The sequence below is a fragment of the Dipodomys ordii genome, unplaced genomic scaffold (genome assembly GCF_000151885.1).
Source record: "Dipodomys ordii isolate 6190 unplaced genomic scaffold, Dord_2.0 Scaffold187, whole genome shotgun sequence".
Classification (NCBI taxonomy): Eukaryota; Metazoa; Chordata; class Mammalia; order Rodentia; family Heteromyidae; genus Dipodomys; species Dipodomys ordii.
The window spans coordinates 240,503-259,024 of NW_012267403.1; the positions used below are offsets into that span (position 1 = coordinate 240,503).

General features: G+C 38.9%; 1 protein-coding gene and 2 pseudogenes across 1 annotated transcript in view; 2 read left to right on the forward strand and 1 right to left on the reverse strand.

Annotated features, from left to right (window-relative positions):
• Positions 1-18,522, reverse strand: part of LOC105999329 (vascular endothelial growth factor receptor kdr-like) — a 181,953-nt gene that overhangs the window by 97,599 nt on the left and 65,832 nt on the right. The window contains exons 7-10 of the mRNA XM_013034308.1: positions 9,809-9,945; positions 8,890-9,067; positions 3,915-4,032; positions 1,365-1,537 (exon numbers count right to left, since the gene is read on the reverse strand). Of these exons, the coding sequence (XP_012889762.1) occupies positions 1,365-1,537; positions 3,915-4,032; positions 8,890-9,067; positions 9,809-9,945 (606 nt within the window). The remainder of the gene's footprint in view (positions 1-1,364; positions 1,538-3,914; positions 4,033-8,889; positions 9,068-9,808; positions 9,946-18,522) is intronic.
• On the forward strand, positions 14,975-15,839 carry LOC105999331 (annotated as a pseudogene).
• LOC105999330 lies at positions 16,265-16,558 on the forward strand (annotated as a pseudogene).

The window sequence follows — 18,522 nt, forward strand, 5'->3', positions numbered from 1 at the left end:
GCTCAAGGCTAGCACTCTACCACTTGAGCCACAGCGCCACTTCCAGCTTTTTTCTTTTTTCTTATGTGGTGCTGAGGAATCAAACCCAGGGCCTCGAGCATGCAAGGCAAGTGCTCTACCACTGAGCCACCTTCCCAGCCCGGTCCTTGAGCTTTTGTGCTCAAGTATAGTGCTCTACCACTTTGAGCCACAACACCATTTCTGGCAGCTAGGGATTACAGGTAAGAGCTACTGACACCTGGCCAATGGCTCTCTTAACCACACTCCTATGCATAAACAGTTTTAGTGCATCTCATGATGTTATTTTCATAAGTATGTATAATGTACCTCAATTATATTCACCACTTCTCCCTCTCCTTTGCCAATCTTTAATCTTAATGGCTCACCCCAAAGAAACATCTTTTATAATTCCTCCTTTTTTTTTTTTTGTTCCGGTTGTAGGGCCTGACCTCTGGGCCTGGGCGCTGTCCCTCAGCTCTTCAGCTCAAGGCTAGCGCTCTACCTCTTTGAGCCACAGTGCCACTTTCGGCTTTTCTCTTTTTGCATATGTGGTGCTGAGGAATGGAACCCAGGGCCTCATGCATGCAAGGCAAGCGTTCTACCACTGAGCCACCTTCCCAGCCCCCTCCTTTTAAAGTTACACCATATGATTTTTTTTCGAGATTTGACACATGAATGAAAACATGTTTATATGAGCTTGGCTCCATTACTTTCAAGGGAAACTACCAAAAATGACTCCAAATGAACAATGGACAACAGTGTGATCCTCTCCTTCAAGTCCCATTCAATGTAAAAATATAGGGGGGAGGGATACTCAGAAGGAGTTTAGGTTTTCCACACCTCACATTACATTTTTTTTCAAAGGATGAGACCAATTACATCTCTATCATGTAAAGAGATGGATAATTAACTCATCAGAATTCTAAATGCTTTTAGCATAAAAGGTTAGGCAGCAAACTCTAGGTAACCAAAATGTGCTTCCAAAAGTCCCACTTCACCAGGTACCAATGTCTCATGCCTGTCTGTAATCCTAGCTACTCAAGAGGCTGAAATACGAGGACCATAGTTTGAAGCCAGTATAGGCAGGAAAGACTGTGAGATTCTTATTTCCAGTTAACCACAAAAAAAGCTGCAATTGAAAGTGTGGCTCAAATGGTAGAGTTGCCAGCCTTAAGCAAAAAAGCTATGGAATAGTACCCAGGTTCTGAGTTCAAGCCCCAGTACTGGCACAATGGAAAAAAAATATTTCTATTTTTCTATGGCTAAGATAACTCCTATCAAATTCCTGCTTTAAATCCCTTTTCTAATAATGTCAAGAAAGGAACCCAGAGCTGTTGTACAGATTTCAAATCCTCCAGACTCACCATTAACAATTAGTTGTATGGTAAGATTTTTATACAGGCCATGTTTGGTGTTGCTCAGAGCAAAAGTGTAGTTCCCAGCATGTCCCACGTTCACTTCCAGGATTGTGAATCTGTATTGAAGAGGGTCATATTGGAAGGTATGGTTTTCTGGGAGTGGCTTTCCATCTTTGAACCTATGAGGTATGGGGGAGGAATGATTAATATATGATGCTGTCTGCTGAAACATCTAACCTTTTACCCAGAGAACATTTTACTTATGCTTCTTCATGATCAACAAACTGAAGCAAAGCAGTGGAATCTTTTACATGAAATTGCATGGCAGAAGCCCCTTAGTACAGTCACATTGAAAGCAAACTGTTCTGTCTCTCTTCTTTTCCTTAATGTTAAAAAATTTTGGAAAGTATCTCTTTTTCTTTTTCCCTGTTTCATTCACACTTTCTCTCCTTCCTTCCCTCCATCCCTTCCTCCTTCCCTTCCTTTCTCCCCCTCCTCCCCTTCTACTTCCTTACTTTCCATCCATTCTTTTACCCTATAAAATCGGATTTTTCTCCATGCCATTCTTTTGAAATTTCCTCCTCTCTGTTTACCAATAATACTTTAATTATCAAACTACTAACCTTCTCTTAGCATTCATGATGATCAGATCTAGGGTATTTGACCTCAGACACCAATTCCTCCTCTCTTAGCTTCTGGAAACTGTTCTAAGCATTATTTCTCTTTTCACTGACTTTTTGTTTCCCTTTTAGTCTCCTTTAAGTTTTTTTTAATCAAACACTTAAAAAATATGGCAGACATATAGGATACAAAACGAGGGAGATTGGACATATACTTACAGGCAGTGCTAAGATGTACTTTTATTAATTAATAGTAGTGCATAACAAATGTGTGTAACTATGAATGTCCAAACACATAAATGTTACTCTGGATCTTGCCTTTGAACTCTGATCTCTTTGCTTCCATATATTCAGTTATTCCCACATGATGACTCCCAAAGTCACAGTTCCAGCACCTCATTCTAGACCCTATTTCCAAATGTTCATGAACATCTCTGAGTGAGCTCATCTTGGAGTTCTTGTCTCATTCCTCCCACACCAGCTTTTTTCATCTCAATGAAGCCAGGATTGTTAACAGAATGATCACGATTACACTTCACCAAATTTCAAGTGATGAAATACCTCAGATCATTGGGAATAATTCCTACATCTAACTGGATCCTAAATCCTGAGAATGTTATGTCTGTAATGTTTCCCCAGCCCATTCTTTATTATATTCCCATTACTTCCAGCTTGTTCATGCCACAGTAGGTCTCTAAAAAGCTATTATCATAAATTTCAACAACAGCAGCATTTCCTTCAGTCTTTCTCTGTTACCATTCTACACACATAAGACCACATTCATCCTTCTAAAGTTCACTTCAAATCAATTATTCCACACTCTATAACCTTTTAGGTAAAGGAAATACTGGCTTTTGAACTTGAAGCCTCAAGCTTGCAACCACCTGAACCATGCCTCCACCCTTGTTGTTTTAGTTTTTTTTAACAGAATCTTGAGTTTCTGCTCCAGCTGACTTAGAACTCAATCCTCCTATTGATACTTTCTGAATAGCTAGAATGACAGGCACATGCTACCACATTCAGGTTTTTAATGGTTCATATGAGACCTTGTGCACTTTTTCCCTGGGTGGCCTTAGAACTACAATCTTTGTAATCTCTGCTTCTTTGAATAGGTAGGATTACACTGTGCCCAGCTCTCCAGAACTTTTTTTTGGGGGGGTCCGGGCTTGGGGCCTGAACTCTGGGCCTGGGCACTGTCCCTCAGCTCTTCAGCTCAAGCCTAGCGCTCTACCACTTGAGCCACAGCGCCACTTCCGGCTTTTTTCTTTTTGCTTATGTGGTGCTGAGGAATCGAACCCAGGGCCTCATGCATGCAAGGCAAGCGCTCTACCACTGAGCCACCTTCCCAGCCCATCTCCAGAACTTTTGATAGTGTTCCATTCCCTACTGAAATAAGCAATAATGACAAATGAAATAATATTATTTTAGTTAATCCTCAGGAAAATTTTGCAAGTCAAGAAACTGAACTTAAGAGGGTTTAAGCAACATTCTGGGTAACTTACAGAATCAAATTAAAATACATGGCTATCTATTTAAAAATGTTCTAACTTCTTACCCTAATGTTCAAGGACCTCTACTGGTCTGGGAAAGACAATCTTTAAGACTCCTTCAAAATATAAGACTGATAAAGCCTATCTTTAATGACCTTAGCTATCTATCAAGATTTATTATCTATTCTCTTTTCTGAGAGGAAAACTCATTTTCCCCAGGAATGATGAAGGAAAGAAAGATAATATAATGAAAGAAACCTTGAGAAAGCAGAAAAAAGAACTAATTTCTGAGAGTACAGGAACCCTGAGGGTAGAATTAGGATTATTTGTGAGCATCCATGCCCAAGACAGGGTCTCTGCTGTAAGGGTATGAATAAAGAGTAAATTGTAAAGGTGAAAGTTAACAGACTCAGGAACAGTGAATCCAGGAAAGGAGGCTCACTTACCAGGTGACATTGGGTTGAGGAAAAGCATCCACCCTTACTCCTATTTTAAGCATTCTTTGTCCAGCTGTGACTTCATAAATGCGGCTTCTCTTGTAGCTCACATTGAGGAATGGTTTCTCTGAAATCACAGCAGGAATGGAGTCAGAGCAAGAAAATAAAACTGAATGCTAATTTTGGCCTAAGTAAAAAGTCATGTGTCATTTTTGCCAATTTTCTGTGTGCTTTAGGACAAGTCAGTTCACATCTCTAGGCTTCATTTTTATCATGTATAATATGAAGGATATTGCGACGGACCTGCTCGGCCGGAGCACTGGAACCGACGGGTCAGGGATCTCGGGATAGGTGGGCAAGGAGTCGGCAAAGTGACAAACAGACACAGACTCAAAAGAGTTGCATCTGAGTGTATCTTTATTGAGGAGAATTAACATTTTTATACAGTGTGTGATTGTGATATAGATTCTTTGTGTATTTAAGCATGTAATCAATTTTTAAGAAAAGTAAAGCATTGGTGGATTACATGAAAATTGATGACTATCCCACCAACTGCTTAAGCTAAGTGGTGCGAAACAAGTCTAGCATATTGTTTAATAGAATGCATCATCTATTCAGCCTTTTCATGTTTAATAATTAAACCTAAGACAGGGCTGTACTTATATTGTACTCTTTTTATTTTTTTCATATATTTTCAAGTCCCTTTGAAACCATCCTAAAAACCACTTCCAGGGTAAGTCAAGCATTCTCTGTTTTTTATAATTTTAATCTCAATATTTGTTCACATAAATTTCTAATTATTATTTTAAACTATCTTATTGTTGTTTTAATAATAAACACCATAATGGTCTAGATCTACCTAATCTTTGTATAAAATTTAATGAGTTCCAAAATACCCTTTTTCCTTTTACATTAATCCATCTATTTTCATCTTTATATGCTCCTGTATAAGACAATGGTTCATTGGTCAGTTCAAGAAATGTGCTGTCACTAACTTTATATTTTGTGGGAAACTACCATCTATTCACTATAACATAAGCTTGAGTAAACTTAATCATAACTGTTGGGGGAATCTTTCTTTTCCTTTTATTATCAGGGGTCCCTTTTTCTAGAACTCTCTGAGCTTCTGGGATAACTCCTTCTAGCTTAGTTTAATTCATTAACTCTGCCTGTTGTAACATATCTGGAAATTTTAAGTTTCTATATTTACTATGAGTGAGCCGCAAAACTGCTTGTGAAGTTGTAGAAGTTTCTGGAGGCAGTGTCATATCAGATGACAGATTGATTGGGGCACTGCCCACATTTAATCTTTGGTCCTAGTCTTTATTATTCAGAGAAGCTGTCTCTATTGGACTGGAAAGAAGCAACATGCTCTGTTCGCAGATCAATAGACAAATAGCCAAAACAAGAATAAAGGCAATGAATATACAGCCAAGAAGAATATAGTAAGAATAATGGTAGAGGCTATAAAGGTGCAGCCAAGTGTATGGGAAGCCTTGAACCAACACCCCCTTCCTGCAGGCATGCTTCCTTGAAGCTATTTGTCTAACGTGATCTCTCACGCAGACTCTGCAGGAGGTGGCGTGGCAGGATATCCCTTGTTTATTTATTTATTTATTTATTGGTCATTTGTAGGTCTTGAACTCTGGTCCTGGGCGCTGTCCCTGAGCTCTTCAGCTCAAGGCTAGTGCTCTACCACTTGAGCCACAGCACCACTTCTGGTTTTCTGGTGATTAATTGGAGATAAGAGTTTAATGGACTTTCTTGCCTGGGCTGGCCTTGAACCGAGATCCTCAGATCTCAGCTTCCTGAGTAGCTAGGATTACAGGCGTGAGCCACCGGTGCCCAGCTTCCCTTGCTTATTTTGCTGATATTAGTGTTACTACAAACTGAATACCAGAGAGAATTAAGTATACTTCAGTTTAACCTAATTATCTTGCATTCATGTTGTTCTTTTTTGTGTGTCAGTCCTGAGGCTTGAACTCAAGTATACTTCAGTTTAACCTGATTATCTTGTATTCATGTTGTTCTTTTGTGTGTATGTGTCAGTCCTGAGGCTTGAACTCAGGGACTAGGCATGGTCCCTGATCTTCTTTTGCTCAAAGCTAGTGCTCTACTACTTGGACCACAGCTCCACTCCTGGCTTTTTAATAGTTTATTGGACATAAGAATCTCACAGACTTTCCTGGCCAACCTGGTTTTGAACCACAATTCTTAGAACTCGGCCGCCTGAGTGGCTAGGAATACAACACCCAGAAAGCTGTTCTTTTCTTGTAAAGACACACACACACACACACACACACACACACGTCTTATACTCAAATACAAACAATAATATCCATATTTTCTGGGGAATACATATACAAATACAAAAACTCATTTCAAGTATGCATAAAAGTCCTAGCCTATTGAGCCTGAGAGATGAAACTCAATGGTCCAGTATGTATTTAGCATTCACAAAACCTTGGCTTCAAGTCTCAGCAGCCATGTACTTCCAAATCCCAAGAAGTAAAATTTTAATTGACAAAAGCTATTGTTAGTCAGGCGCTGGTGGCTCATGCCTGTAATCCTAGTTACTCAGGAGGCTGATATCTGAGACTCACAGTTCAAATCCAGCCTGGTCAGGAAAGTCTGTGAGACTTTTATCTCCAATTAACCACAAAAAAAACCCAAAAACAGAAAAACAAAAAACGGAAATGGTGCTGTGGCTCAAAGTAGTAGAGGGCTAGCCTTGAGCAAAAGAGCTCAGGGATAGCTCCCAGGCCCTGAGTTCAAGCCCCATGACCAACCTCCCCACACACACCAAAAGCTATTGTTTTTCCATGTGAACTTTTCAGAAAAGGTGGCACTATTTGCATATTAGGCATGCCAATTCTTTGCTGCACAATATTGTCTTACATTTTACAAGATGTTTATAATCCTTTATCTCATTAATACCAGTCATTTTCACAAAGTAAAAAATATACCCCTCATATATTCCCAATGCATTCAACTACTGTCCAGTTGAGAATCACCCATTTAAACTATTCAAAATGATTGTATTCCTTGCCAGGTGATTATTTAAACTGGGCAAGAATTATATTTCTGATAAATAAAACATGAGGAGAAGTTCACTAAGGGACTTCTGGGAAAAGTTGCCCAATGTTTAAAAATAAACAAAAAAGTCACAAGAATTCCAGTTTTCCCTGCCTTGAGACACGATCAATGTCATATAGAATGTCATAGAACTTTGGCAACATGCTGAGCACTTTGAAGATACTGACAAAATGGAGTAAAGTAATGAGAAGAATTTAGCTTTCAGAGGAAATGGGTGATCCACTAAGTTAATGAACTCTGGAGCTGTTCATCTCGACTATAATGTATGGTATGTGTTTTGACTGTTTAAGCTATATTTAATCAGGTAGCTTTCAGCTAAAGCCAGCTCAATTGATACTGAAGAGACATGGAATCAGGAGGTTGAGAAAACTAAAAAATGTTAGTTCATAAACTCAGCTGGAGAACATTTAACTGAACTGAAGGTAGTGAAAAATCTTTTTATAAAGAATAAAAACAAAGCATGGCATTGGTGGCTCCCACCTGTAATCCTAGCTACTCAGGAGGTTGAGATCTGAGGATTGCATTTCAAAGCCATCCTGGTCAGGAAAACCAGTGAGACTCTTATCTCCAATTAACCACCAAAAATACTGGAAGTGGAGATGTGCTGCCAGTGGCTGAGCGGTAGCCTTAAGCACAAAAGTTCAGGGACAGCACCCAGGCCCTAACAAAGCAGAAAAAAAAAAGAAACCTGGATCCTGGCACCAGTGGCCCATGCCTGTAATCCTAGCTTTTCAGAAGTCTGAGATCTGAGGATCATGATTTGAAGCCAGCAAACTCAACTACAACCAACCAGAAAAAAACTTGGAAGTGGAGATGTGGCTCAAGTGGAATAGTACCAGCCTTGAGAGTGAAAAAGCCAAGTAAGAATGCAAGGCCCTGAGTTCAGACGCCAGTATCCACACACAAAAAAGAATAAACCCAGAATGTGTGTATATTTGTAATATTTGTGTATGGATTAATATTAGTATTTTTAACTTTTATTGTAAAGATGGTGTACAGAGAAGTTAGTTACATAAGTCAGGTATTAAGTACACTTCTTTTTGAACAATGTTACCACCCTCTCCCTCATTTTCTTCCAGTCTTTTCCCTCCCAACCTCCCTCTCCCCTGATATCAGCATTTGTAAATGAAGTGTTTTTTATTTCTTTGTTGGGGTGCTGAGGCTTGAACCAAAAGCTTTATAAATGCTGAACACATGGTATATAATTCAGATAAACCTCTAGGCTTAATAGGTGAGCACTTTCATACATACTTAAACTGAGTTTTTGCATTCATGTATATATTCATCAGTATAGTCTACATAATTGTGCCAAGAAGAATTATGGCTATTATTGTATACCTTGGAGGATGTATGTATGGGTGATATACAAATATCTTTATAAGAAAAGACTTACATGAATACAAAGTAATTTAGTTAAATTAATTATACTTAGTTCTCTCTACTATACTCTCATTACAAAGGGGCACCCTCCAGCATCATATTATACATGATAAAAATGAAGCCTAGAGAGGTAAAGAGACTTGTCCAAAAAGCACACAGAAATTGGCAAAGAAGTCTCAGAACTCTTCATTATTTATTTAGGCCAAAATATTTATGATTTGCATCACCTTAACTCTCTGAATTATATACCTCTAGTTAGCCAAAAAAGAAAAGTATGAGAGCTATATCATAATGTTTCCCAGTATGCAATCCATATGTCAAGGTAAAAGGACAAATAGGCTTTAAATCCTGAAACATTGGGTACCAAGTGGTAGATAGCCTAACACTGGGAGATAAATGTAGGAGTGCCTGAATGATTCACTATGAAAAGGGAAGGAAAGTAAACAATTCAGATAAACAATTCACAAGATGACTCAAAAAAAAGAGTGAAGAATAAGAAATTACATACTGTATATAGTGATGGTGATGTTGGCTTGTAGGGCAGTGTTGTTGTCTTCTCTGCATATGTACAAACCCCTGTCTTCCATGGTTACATTCCATATGGTCAAATTACTATAGCTTTTGTACACAGTGGAACCTTGGTACAAGTTCCTTTTAACTTCGCAACACCTGGGGGTTTTCTTAGACTGAGGGGGTAAGATGAGAGAATAGAAATTCAATGAGATCATTGACAAGTTACACATGATTAACATATCTCAAGGCTCAAAAAAGAAGCCCAAAAGTCAACTGGAGTGGGTGGTATTGAGACAGATGAAGGGAAAAATGATGGAAGGGGTAACACTGATTAAGATGTATTGAACTTATAAATTGACATGTTGAGAGCTGGGAAGGTGGCCCAGTGATAGAGCGCTTGCCTTGCATGCTCGAGGCCCTGGGTTCCATTCCTCAGCACCACATAAGCAAAAAGAAAAAAGCCGGAAGTGGCGCTGTGGCTCAAGTGGTAGAACGCTAGCCTTGAGCTGAAGAGCTGAGGGACAGTGCCCAGGCCCAGAGTTCAAGGCCCCACAACCGGACCCCCAAAAAAATAAATAAATAAATTGACATGTTGAAATAAAATCTTTTTGTGTAACTAATTGAAGATAATTTTTAAATGAAACAAAAAATAGTTCTTTAAAAAGCCCAAAAAATATGAAGCCCAACAAATAAATATGAAGAAGTGAACTTATGCCTGAATTTTTAATAAGCCACGTATGTAACAAATGAATCACAATATGACACGCTTCCTGAAAAGCAGCTGTAATTTTTAGTATTGTTGACCTGCTAGCACTTAGGCTGTTTCTTGACCTAGACTAAGCACAGAGTGGAAAGGCAGGGAGCAAGGATATGGACAGACTTTGTAAAGACTAGAGCAAAGACAGTGTCCTTACATCTTTCCGGTTAAATACCCAATCCAGTTTGATCCGTCCATTGTATGTGGTTTCTGCAACACACTGCAGGAAAAGGGTGTCTCCTATCAGAAGTCTCTGGTGGTTGTATTTGATAGAGATATTTTCTCTCTTGATTTCTGGAAAAGAGCAGATGCCATGAGGGAACGTGCAAATAAAACAAATGACAAAAATTCTTAATCATGGAATATACTTTTATGTGACATATATTTATCTTTTAACTATGAGGTGATTTCTGATAGGCATTTACAAATATTGAAAAGACCTTCAGGTTCGTTCTTTTCTTTTCCTTCCTTCTTTTCTTCCTACCTGTTTTTCTTTCTTTCTTTCTTTCTTTCTTTCTTTCTTTTTCTCTCTCTCCATCCCTCCTTCCCTCTCTCTTTCTCTTTCTTTTTTTCTTTCTGTCTTTCTATTTGTGTTTATTCATTTTTGTGTAGATCCTAGAGCTTAAATCCAGGGCCTGGACGCTGTTCTTAAGCTTTTTGCTCAAATTTAACACTCCACCACTTAAGCCACATTTCCACTTTCAACTTTTTAATGTTTAATTGGAGATAAAAATATCAAGGAAGCTGGGCAACCATGGCTTCCACATGTAATCCTAGCTACTCAGGAGGCTGAGATCTGAGATCATGGACTGAAGCCAGACTAGGCAGGAAAATCTGTGAGACTTTTATCTCCAATTAAATCACAGAAAAAGCTGGAAGTGATACTGTGGCTCAACAAGTAGCATACTTGCTTTGAGCAAAAGGAGCTCAGGAACAGTGCCAAGGCCCAGAGTTCAAGCCTTAGGACAGGCAAAAAGAAAAAAAAAGTCTCAAGGAGTTTCTGCCCAAGCTGGCTTCAAACCATAATCCTCAGATCTCAGCCTCCTGAGGAGCTAGGATTACAGTGGTGAACATCTGTCTGTCTGTCTATCTATCTATCTATACATACACACATACATACATTTAAAAATCTTTGGATACTCCTAGGAACTACTTACTGGATTTGAAGATTATCCTGTTACTGTTGATGAGGAAAACAACTCAAGTAAGTTCTCAAAAATAAGCATTAAATTATAAGTATTATTTACTTTTTCACAAGATGTTCCATCTACTTTTTCACAAGCCTATCAGAAAACATTTCTAGATGTAAAAATATACCTGGATTTAGAGAAAGAGCTTGAAATATAAAATAAGACTGCAACACAGTGTGACAGATTTTCTTTTGTCAGTTTTAAAGTGGATTAGGAGGCAACTCCCAGAAATTCAGAAACAAGAGTGATACCTGTGATTTATCAGACCTGTTATTACTCCAGAATGCTTTCTTTCCAGATAATGATTGAGAAGTTAATTTTAAGATGGTACCTGGTACCACAACAGTAAAAGAACTTCACATTTATCTGGGGTCTTGTTTATCTTTTTATTAATGAAATGTTCTGGATGTCTCTAATTTTGTTCAGATGAGGACAGAAGTTAGAAAAACTGTTACTGCTATTGCTGCATAACATACTGCTATTATTGGTGTTTGTGTGTGTGTGTGTGTGTGTATGCATGGATGTATGTCTGTAATTTGAACTTTTGGAAACATTAGATGTGCCATCAACTTGGAAAAAGTATCCCAATTACCATATTGAGTTGGCATTGTACAGAAATTAACAACCAGCCAGGCGCCAGTGGCTCATGCCTGTAATCCCAGCTACTCAGGAGGCTGAGATCTGAGGATCACAGGTCAAAACCAGCCTGGGCAGGAAAGTCCATGAGACTCTTATCTCCAACAAACTATTCAGAAAACTGGAAGTGGTGCTGTGGCTCAAGTGGTAGAGTTCTAGCCTTGAGCTGAAAGAGCTCACAGACGCACCCAGGCCCAGAGTTCAAGCCACATGACTGACAAAAAAAAATTAACAGCCATATTGGTCTAGAAATGTTAATTTTTTCCATTTGTACAAGAACAAACACACTGCATTAAATATATAAGGTATTATCTACATGGGTTTGATTACATAAAATAAAGTATTATTCAAATAATGAAAAAAGATCTGGGTTCCATTGCCATCTTTCATGGAGTGATCTCAAATAAGTCTCCCCATTTCTAAACATCAGAAAACATCACAGAATGCAAGAGATTAAATCAGGTCATCCTGACTATCCATTTGAGCTCTGTTGTTTTAATGCCATAAAAGCAGAGTAACTAGTTTCAGGCTATTTAGAGTGAAGGATTTTCTTACCAGTAGTCAATGTGTAGTGCTTCCTAAATTTCTCTTTATGACTCGGGTTCATATATGTCTGTGTTTGTGTGTGTACACATCTTATTCCTCTAAATCTTGTTTTTTCTCTTTTAATTTTTCTTTCATTTATTCACCTTTTTTTTCTGTGTATGTGGTACTGAGGAATTGAACCCAATGCTTCATGCATGTTAGACAAGCATTCTACCATTAAGCCACATTCCCAGCCCCTGTATATTTTCTTTTTAAAAAATTTTCTCACATTGCCGGGCGCTGGTGGCTCACGACTGTAATCCTAGCTACTCAGGAGGCTGAGATCTGAGGATCACGGTTCAAAAGCCAGCCCAGGCAGGAAAGACCATGAGACTCCTATCTCCAATAAACCACCAGAAAACCGGAAGTGGTGCTGTAGTTCAAATGGTAGAGTGCTCGCCTTGAGCTGAAGAGCTGAGGGACAGCGCCCAGGCCCAGAGTTCAAGCCCCACGACGGACAAAAAAAAAAAAAATTCTCACTTTCCTTTTTAAGTTTCTCTATGATCGCTTTTGGAGACCAAAAGTTTGACAACCTTTTCGTAAGATTTATTACCCTTTTCCAAAACCACTTCTTCACTCTTGCTGAGATTTTAAGACGCTGGAAAAAATATAGAAAGACCTCAGCTTGATACTTTGATGCAGATGTTGTAAGTGGTCACACTTTTGGATTCAGTTGTCAAATCTGTTTTCAAAAGAGTATTTTATTTGGACAAGGTTTGACATGGATGGCTGTCATAATACAACCTTCAGAATTGGCTGCCACAGGACATAGGGAAAAAAAGTGGTCTCTTGGGTTACTTGCTCTGGCTTTTATTTTCGTTCATTTTACCATCTTTCTCAGTCTTCTTGACATCAGAAGGAGAATGAGAAGAGTCCCAAATGAATAGTCCCACCCCAAGCTGCCTCAGCTCACAACTGGGCCACAACTTATTCTGCCTCAAGAGGCCCCACAGAGGCAGAAAAGCCTGGAGTACTTCTTGAGAATTCTCAATTCCTTTCCCCTTTTTGTTACAGAAAATATAGGTGCAAACCAGGAGATCCTATGGTTTGTAAAATACTAAATAAGATCTTAAAGGATACCAAGAGTCACAACAGTAAGTAGAAAAGGTCATCTCTCCAGATCTTGAGGGTTTTTAGTAAGAAAGATTCTATAATCACTAGGAAATCTGGTCTCCAGTTTAAGATTCACTCCATTGGAAGATTTTTCTCCTACTGATCTAAAAAAGCATCATGCTTTTCTGTGTCTCTACCACATTTCTCTATTCTCTGAGAGCAAGGAATCTTCCCTAAGTGAATGACATTATTACAAGGGCAACAGTAACATAAAACTTCAAGAAATATATTACTTAGCCTAAATGTACAGCATTATATCATAATCCCGCAGGGATAACCCCATAAAGTAGGAATATTTATTGCTAGACCTCTCACTGGCAAAGACAAACACAAATTTAAGTTGAAAGGATGGGGACAGATTTTCCAAGCAAATGTATCCTGAAAGCAAATTGGAATAGCTATACATGTATAAGACAAAGAAGACTTCAAGCCAAAACTAGTCAAAAGAGACAAAGGAGGTAACTATACATTGACAAAGGGAACAGTACATCAGGAAGACATTATGATTGTAAACACACATGCACCAAACATCAGTATACTCAATTTCATAAAACAAACATTAATGAAAATAAAACCTGAGACTCCAACACAATAATAGTGGGTAACATTAATATCCGACTCTCACTAATAGGTTACCCAGACAAAAAGTCCAGAAGGAAAATTCAAAATTAAATAACACTATATGTCAAATGCATGTAACAGACATCTATGGAATACAACTGCCAAATAATATTATACCCAGAAACCTATGTTTCTTGAAAAACGATCACATTGTAGACATAAAATCTTATTAAATGGAAGCCTTATAGTTTGTCACACAACAATGAAACAAAACTGGAAATCAACAGAAAAAGAAATTACAAAAAAAATATTCAAACAGGGGCTGGGAAGGTGGCTCAGTGGTAGAGTGCTTGCCTTGCATGCATGAGGCCCTGGATTCAATTCCTCAGCACCACATAAGCAGAAAAAACTGGAAGTGGCACTGTGGCTCAAGTGGTAGAGCTGAAGAGCTGAGGGACAGCGCCCAGGCCCAGAGTTCAGGAACCACAACCACCACCACCATCACCACCAATAACAACAATATATATACATATATATTCTAACATATGGAGACAAAACAACTCACTTTTGGATGATTATTTGATCATTGATGAAAAGGGAAGATTTTTTAAATACCTATAATTAGCTGGGCACTGGTAGCTCATACCTGTCGTATTAGCCACTCAGGATGCTAAAATCTGAGGATAACAGTTCAAAGCCAGCTTGGGCAAGAAAATCTGTAAGACTCCTATCTCCAATTAACCACCATAAGGATTGAAGTGGAGAGCCATGTTTGAGTGTGGCTCAAGTGGTAGCACACCAGCCTTAAGTTAAAGGACAGTGCTCAGGCCCTGAATTTAACCCCCACCAAAGAATATTTTCCTATAATAAAAGGAAAATGAAAATACAACTTAGTAAAATCTTTGGGACATAACAATACCAGTGCTAAGAGGAAAATTTTTAAGGGCTTATGTTAAAAAGCAGAGATATCAAGTGAATGCCTGAATGACATGTTTCAAGGTTTTAAAAAGCAAGAACAAGTCAAACTCTGAAAGAGTAAATGGGGAAAAATAATAAAGCTCTGTAAATAATTTAATGAAATAGAGACTAAAAGAACAACACAAAGAATCAATGAAGCAAAAAGTTGGTTCTTTGAAATAGGAAACAAGGTTAGAAGCCCTTAGCCAAACTAACAAAAAAGAAAAGATGCAAATTCAAAAATATAGTGATGAGCCTTTTTCCTCGTTAGACCTGTGGAAGCAAGATGGGTCACCAGCAGCTCTACTGGAATCACCCCTGAAAATTCGGCCAGTGACCTCGCTCTTGCTGCGTGTGCTCTAATCGCCACGGTCTGATCCGGAAGTACGGGCTCAACATGTGCCAGCAGTGTTTCCGCCAGTATGTGAAGGACATCAGCTTCATTAAGTTGGACTAAGTGAATGGACTATCCAAGACTTCAAGCCCAATGAAAGATCATATTTGTACACAAAATAAAAATTCAAGCCGGGCGCTGGTGGCTCACGCCTGTAATCCTAGCTACTCAGGAGGCTGAGATCTGAGGATCGAGGTTCAAAGCCAGCCGGGGCAGGAGAGACCGTGAGACTCCTATCTCCAATAAACCACCAGAAAACCGGAAGTGGCGCTGTAGCTCAAGTGGTAGAGCGCTCGCCTTGAGCTGAAGAGCTGAGGGACAGCGCCCAGGCCCAGAGTTCAAGCCCCACGACCGACAAAAAAAAAAAAAAAGCGGAAATGGCGCTGTAGCTCAAGTGGTAGAGCGCTTGCCTTGAGCTGAAGGGCTGAGGGACAGTGCCCAGGCCCAGAGTTCAAGCCCCCCCCCCAAAAAAAATTCAAGAAGCCTTCAACTTAAAAAAATATATAGTGATGAAAAAGGAGATACCAGTAAAATTCAGAAGATAATTAGAGAAAACTTTATAAACTTTAATAAACAGGAAAATCTAGAAGAATGGACACATTTTTGATACATTGACCAACCAATTTGAACCCAGATCTATAATAAATGACAAAAAATTACATCAGTAATAAGGTATGTATCCTCCTTCTCCTCTTAAAAAAAACAGGACTAGGTGGGTTAACTGCTGAATTTTTCCATACTTTTAGAGAACAAAGACTAATGGTCCCCCAAATATTCCATAAGACAGAAAGGGAAACAATACTATAAAATTGATTCTAAGAAGCAAACTGGATTCTAAGACAAAAATACCCTTCAGACCAATTTCTTTGATGAAATAGACAAAAAACTATCAGTGAAATACTTGCAAAACAATTGAACAATACATTAAATAAAAAAGATCATTCAGGGCTGGGATTGTGGCTCAGTGGTAGAGTGTTTGCATAGTATGAATGAAGCCATGGGTTCAATTCCTCAGAAAAAGCCAGAAGTGGCCCTGTGCCTCAAGTGTTAGAGCGCTAGCCTTGAGCAAAAGAAGCTCAGGGACGGAGCCCAGGCCCTGAGTTCAAGCCTCAGGACTAGAAAAAAAAATTATACAGTTCCCCTTTTCCATATCTTTGGTCTTGGTGGCAGGGGTGAGATGATGAAGGGAACATCATCCTTTGGAAAGCGTCACAATAAGACGTACACGTTGTGCCGCCACTGCGGTTCTAAGGCCTACCATCTTCAGAAGTTGATGTGTGGCAAAAGTGGCTACGCTGCAAAATGCAAGAGAAAGTATAACTGGAGTGTCAAGACCAAGAGATGAAATACTACTGGGACAAGTAGGATGAGGCACCTAAGAATTGTCTATCACAGATTCAGGCATGGATTCCATGAAGGAACAACACCTAAACCCAAGAGAGTACCTGTTGGAGCATCCAGTTCATCTTGAGAATTTAAAAGATTAGCCATACAATAACTGTTCTGGTTTTAAAAAAAATTATACAGCCAGATGCTGGTGGCTCGATCTGTAATCCTAGCTACTCAGGAGGCTGAGATCTGAAGATCTGCCAACCCAGGCAGAAAACTCCATGTGAGACTCTTATCTCCAACTAACCTTAACTCAAAAAACCAGAAGTGGCACTATGGCTTCAGTGGTAATGTTCCTTGAGTACAAAGAGGCTTCAGGGACAGCACCCAGGCCCTGAGTTCAAGCCCCACAATGAACCAAAAAAACAAAATCATACATATTGGTCAAGCTGGTTTGTTGTTGTTATTGTTCTTGTTGTTGCTGCTGTTTTGGTCAGTCGTGGGACTTGCGTCCTTGAGCAATTTTTGCTCCAGGCTAGGACTCTACTACTTTGAGCCAGTACACCACTTGTGGTTTTCTGGTGGTTAATTGGAAATAAGAGTCTCATGGAAATAAGAGTCTCATGCCTGGGCTGGCTTTGATCTGCAATCCTCAGATCTCAGCCTCCTATGTAAATAGGTCACCCAGTGGTCAAGCTGGTTTTATTCCAAACTTACAAATGTGGTTCAGCATAAGCTAATCAATTAACATAACATAGCACATGTGGACAAAAATCTTTCAAACATCTCAATAGATGCAGAAAAGACTTAACAAAAAGACTTTGATGACATTCAACAACATGATGAAAATAAAAACCCTAAAGAAACATGGAATAGAAGTAATATGCCTCAACATAATAAAGACCACACAAACGACCTACAACCAACATTATCATAAATGGGGAAAATACTGAATCAATTTCCTATAAAAATCATGAATGAGACAATGGTGTCCACTTTCCACTCTTAACTCTTGTTTTGTATTTCTCCCCCAAGTCTCCCCATTCACAGTAAAGACCAGGCAGAGGGCCTGGGCAGAGATCTACTCTTACTCTTTATCATGCATAAATTCCTAACTAGGGAAAGAATACAAGACAAAGAAATAAAAGGGATAAAGATAGGAAATGAAGTCAAATTAACCTGTCAAAAAAAACACAAAACTCGTATTTGATAAACACTTTCAGGAAAATAACAGTTCATAATAAATTCGTGAAAAATATGTTTAGCATCTTACCCATAAAGGAAATGAAGTTAAAATTCCACTGAGACTGTATTTAACCCCAATTAAAATGGCAGTAATCATCAACAACAAAAACAGCAAATGTTGGCAAGAATTTGGGAAAAGAGATCATTATACACTGTTGGTGGGAATATAAATTAGTGTACCCACTATGGAAATCAGTATAGATGCTCATCTTCAAAGAACTAAACATAGATAAGATAGATAAGAACTAAACAAAGATAAGATCATATAATACCATTCTTAACCATACATCTGAAAAACTTAAGTTAGAATATAATAGACATATGTACACACTCATGATTATATTCATAGCAACACTGTTTAAAATAGCCAAACTATGGATCCAGTCTGGGTCCCCATCAATTAATGAATGATTAAAGAAAATGTGACATATGTACACGCACACGGCATGGAGTATTAATCAGGCATAAAGAATGAAATTATGGGCTGGGAAGGTGGCTCAGTGGTAGAGCACTTGCCTTGCATGCCTGAGGCCCTGGGTTCCATTCCTCAGCTCCACATAAGCAAAAAGAAAAAAGCCGGAAGTGGCGCTGTGGCTCAAGTGGTAGAGCGCTAGCCTTGAGCTGAAAAGCTGAGGGACAGCGTCCAGGCCCAGAGTTCAGGCCCCACGACCAGACCCCCCCCAAAAAAAGAAAACAAAAAAAAAGAATGAAATTATGCTGTTTGAAGGGAAAATAGATGGAAATGAAAATCATCATATTAAGTGGAACAAGTCAGACTGTGAAAGGCAAGTATTGCAATATTCTCTCTCCTATGCACCATATACACACACACAAAAAAAGGAATTCCATGAGTGTAAAATA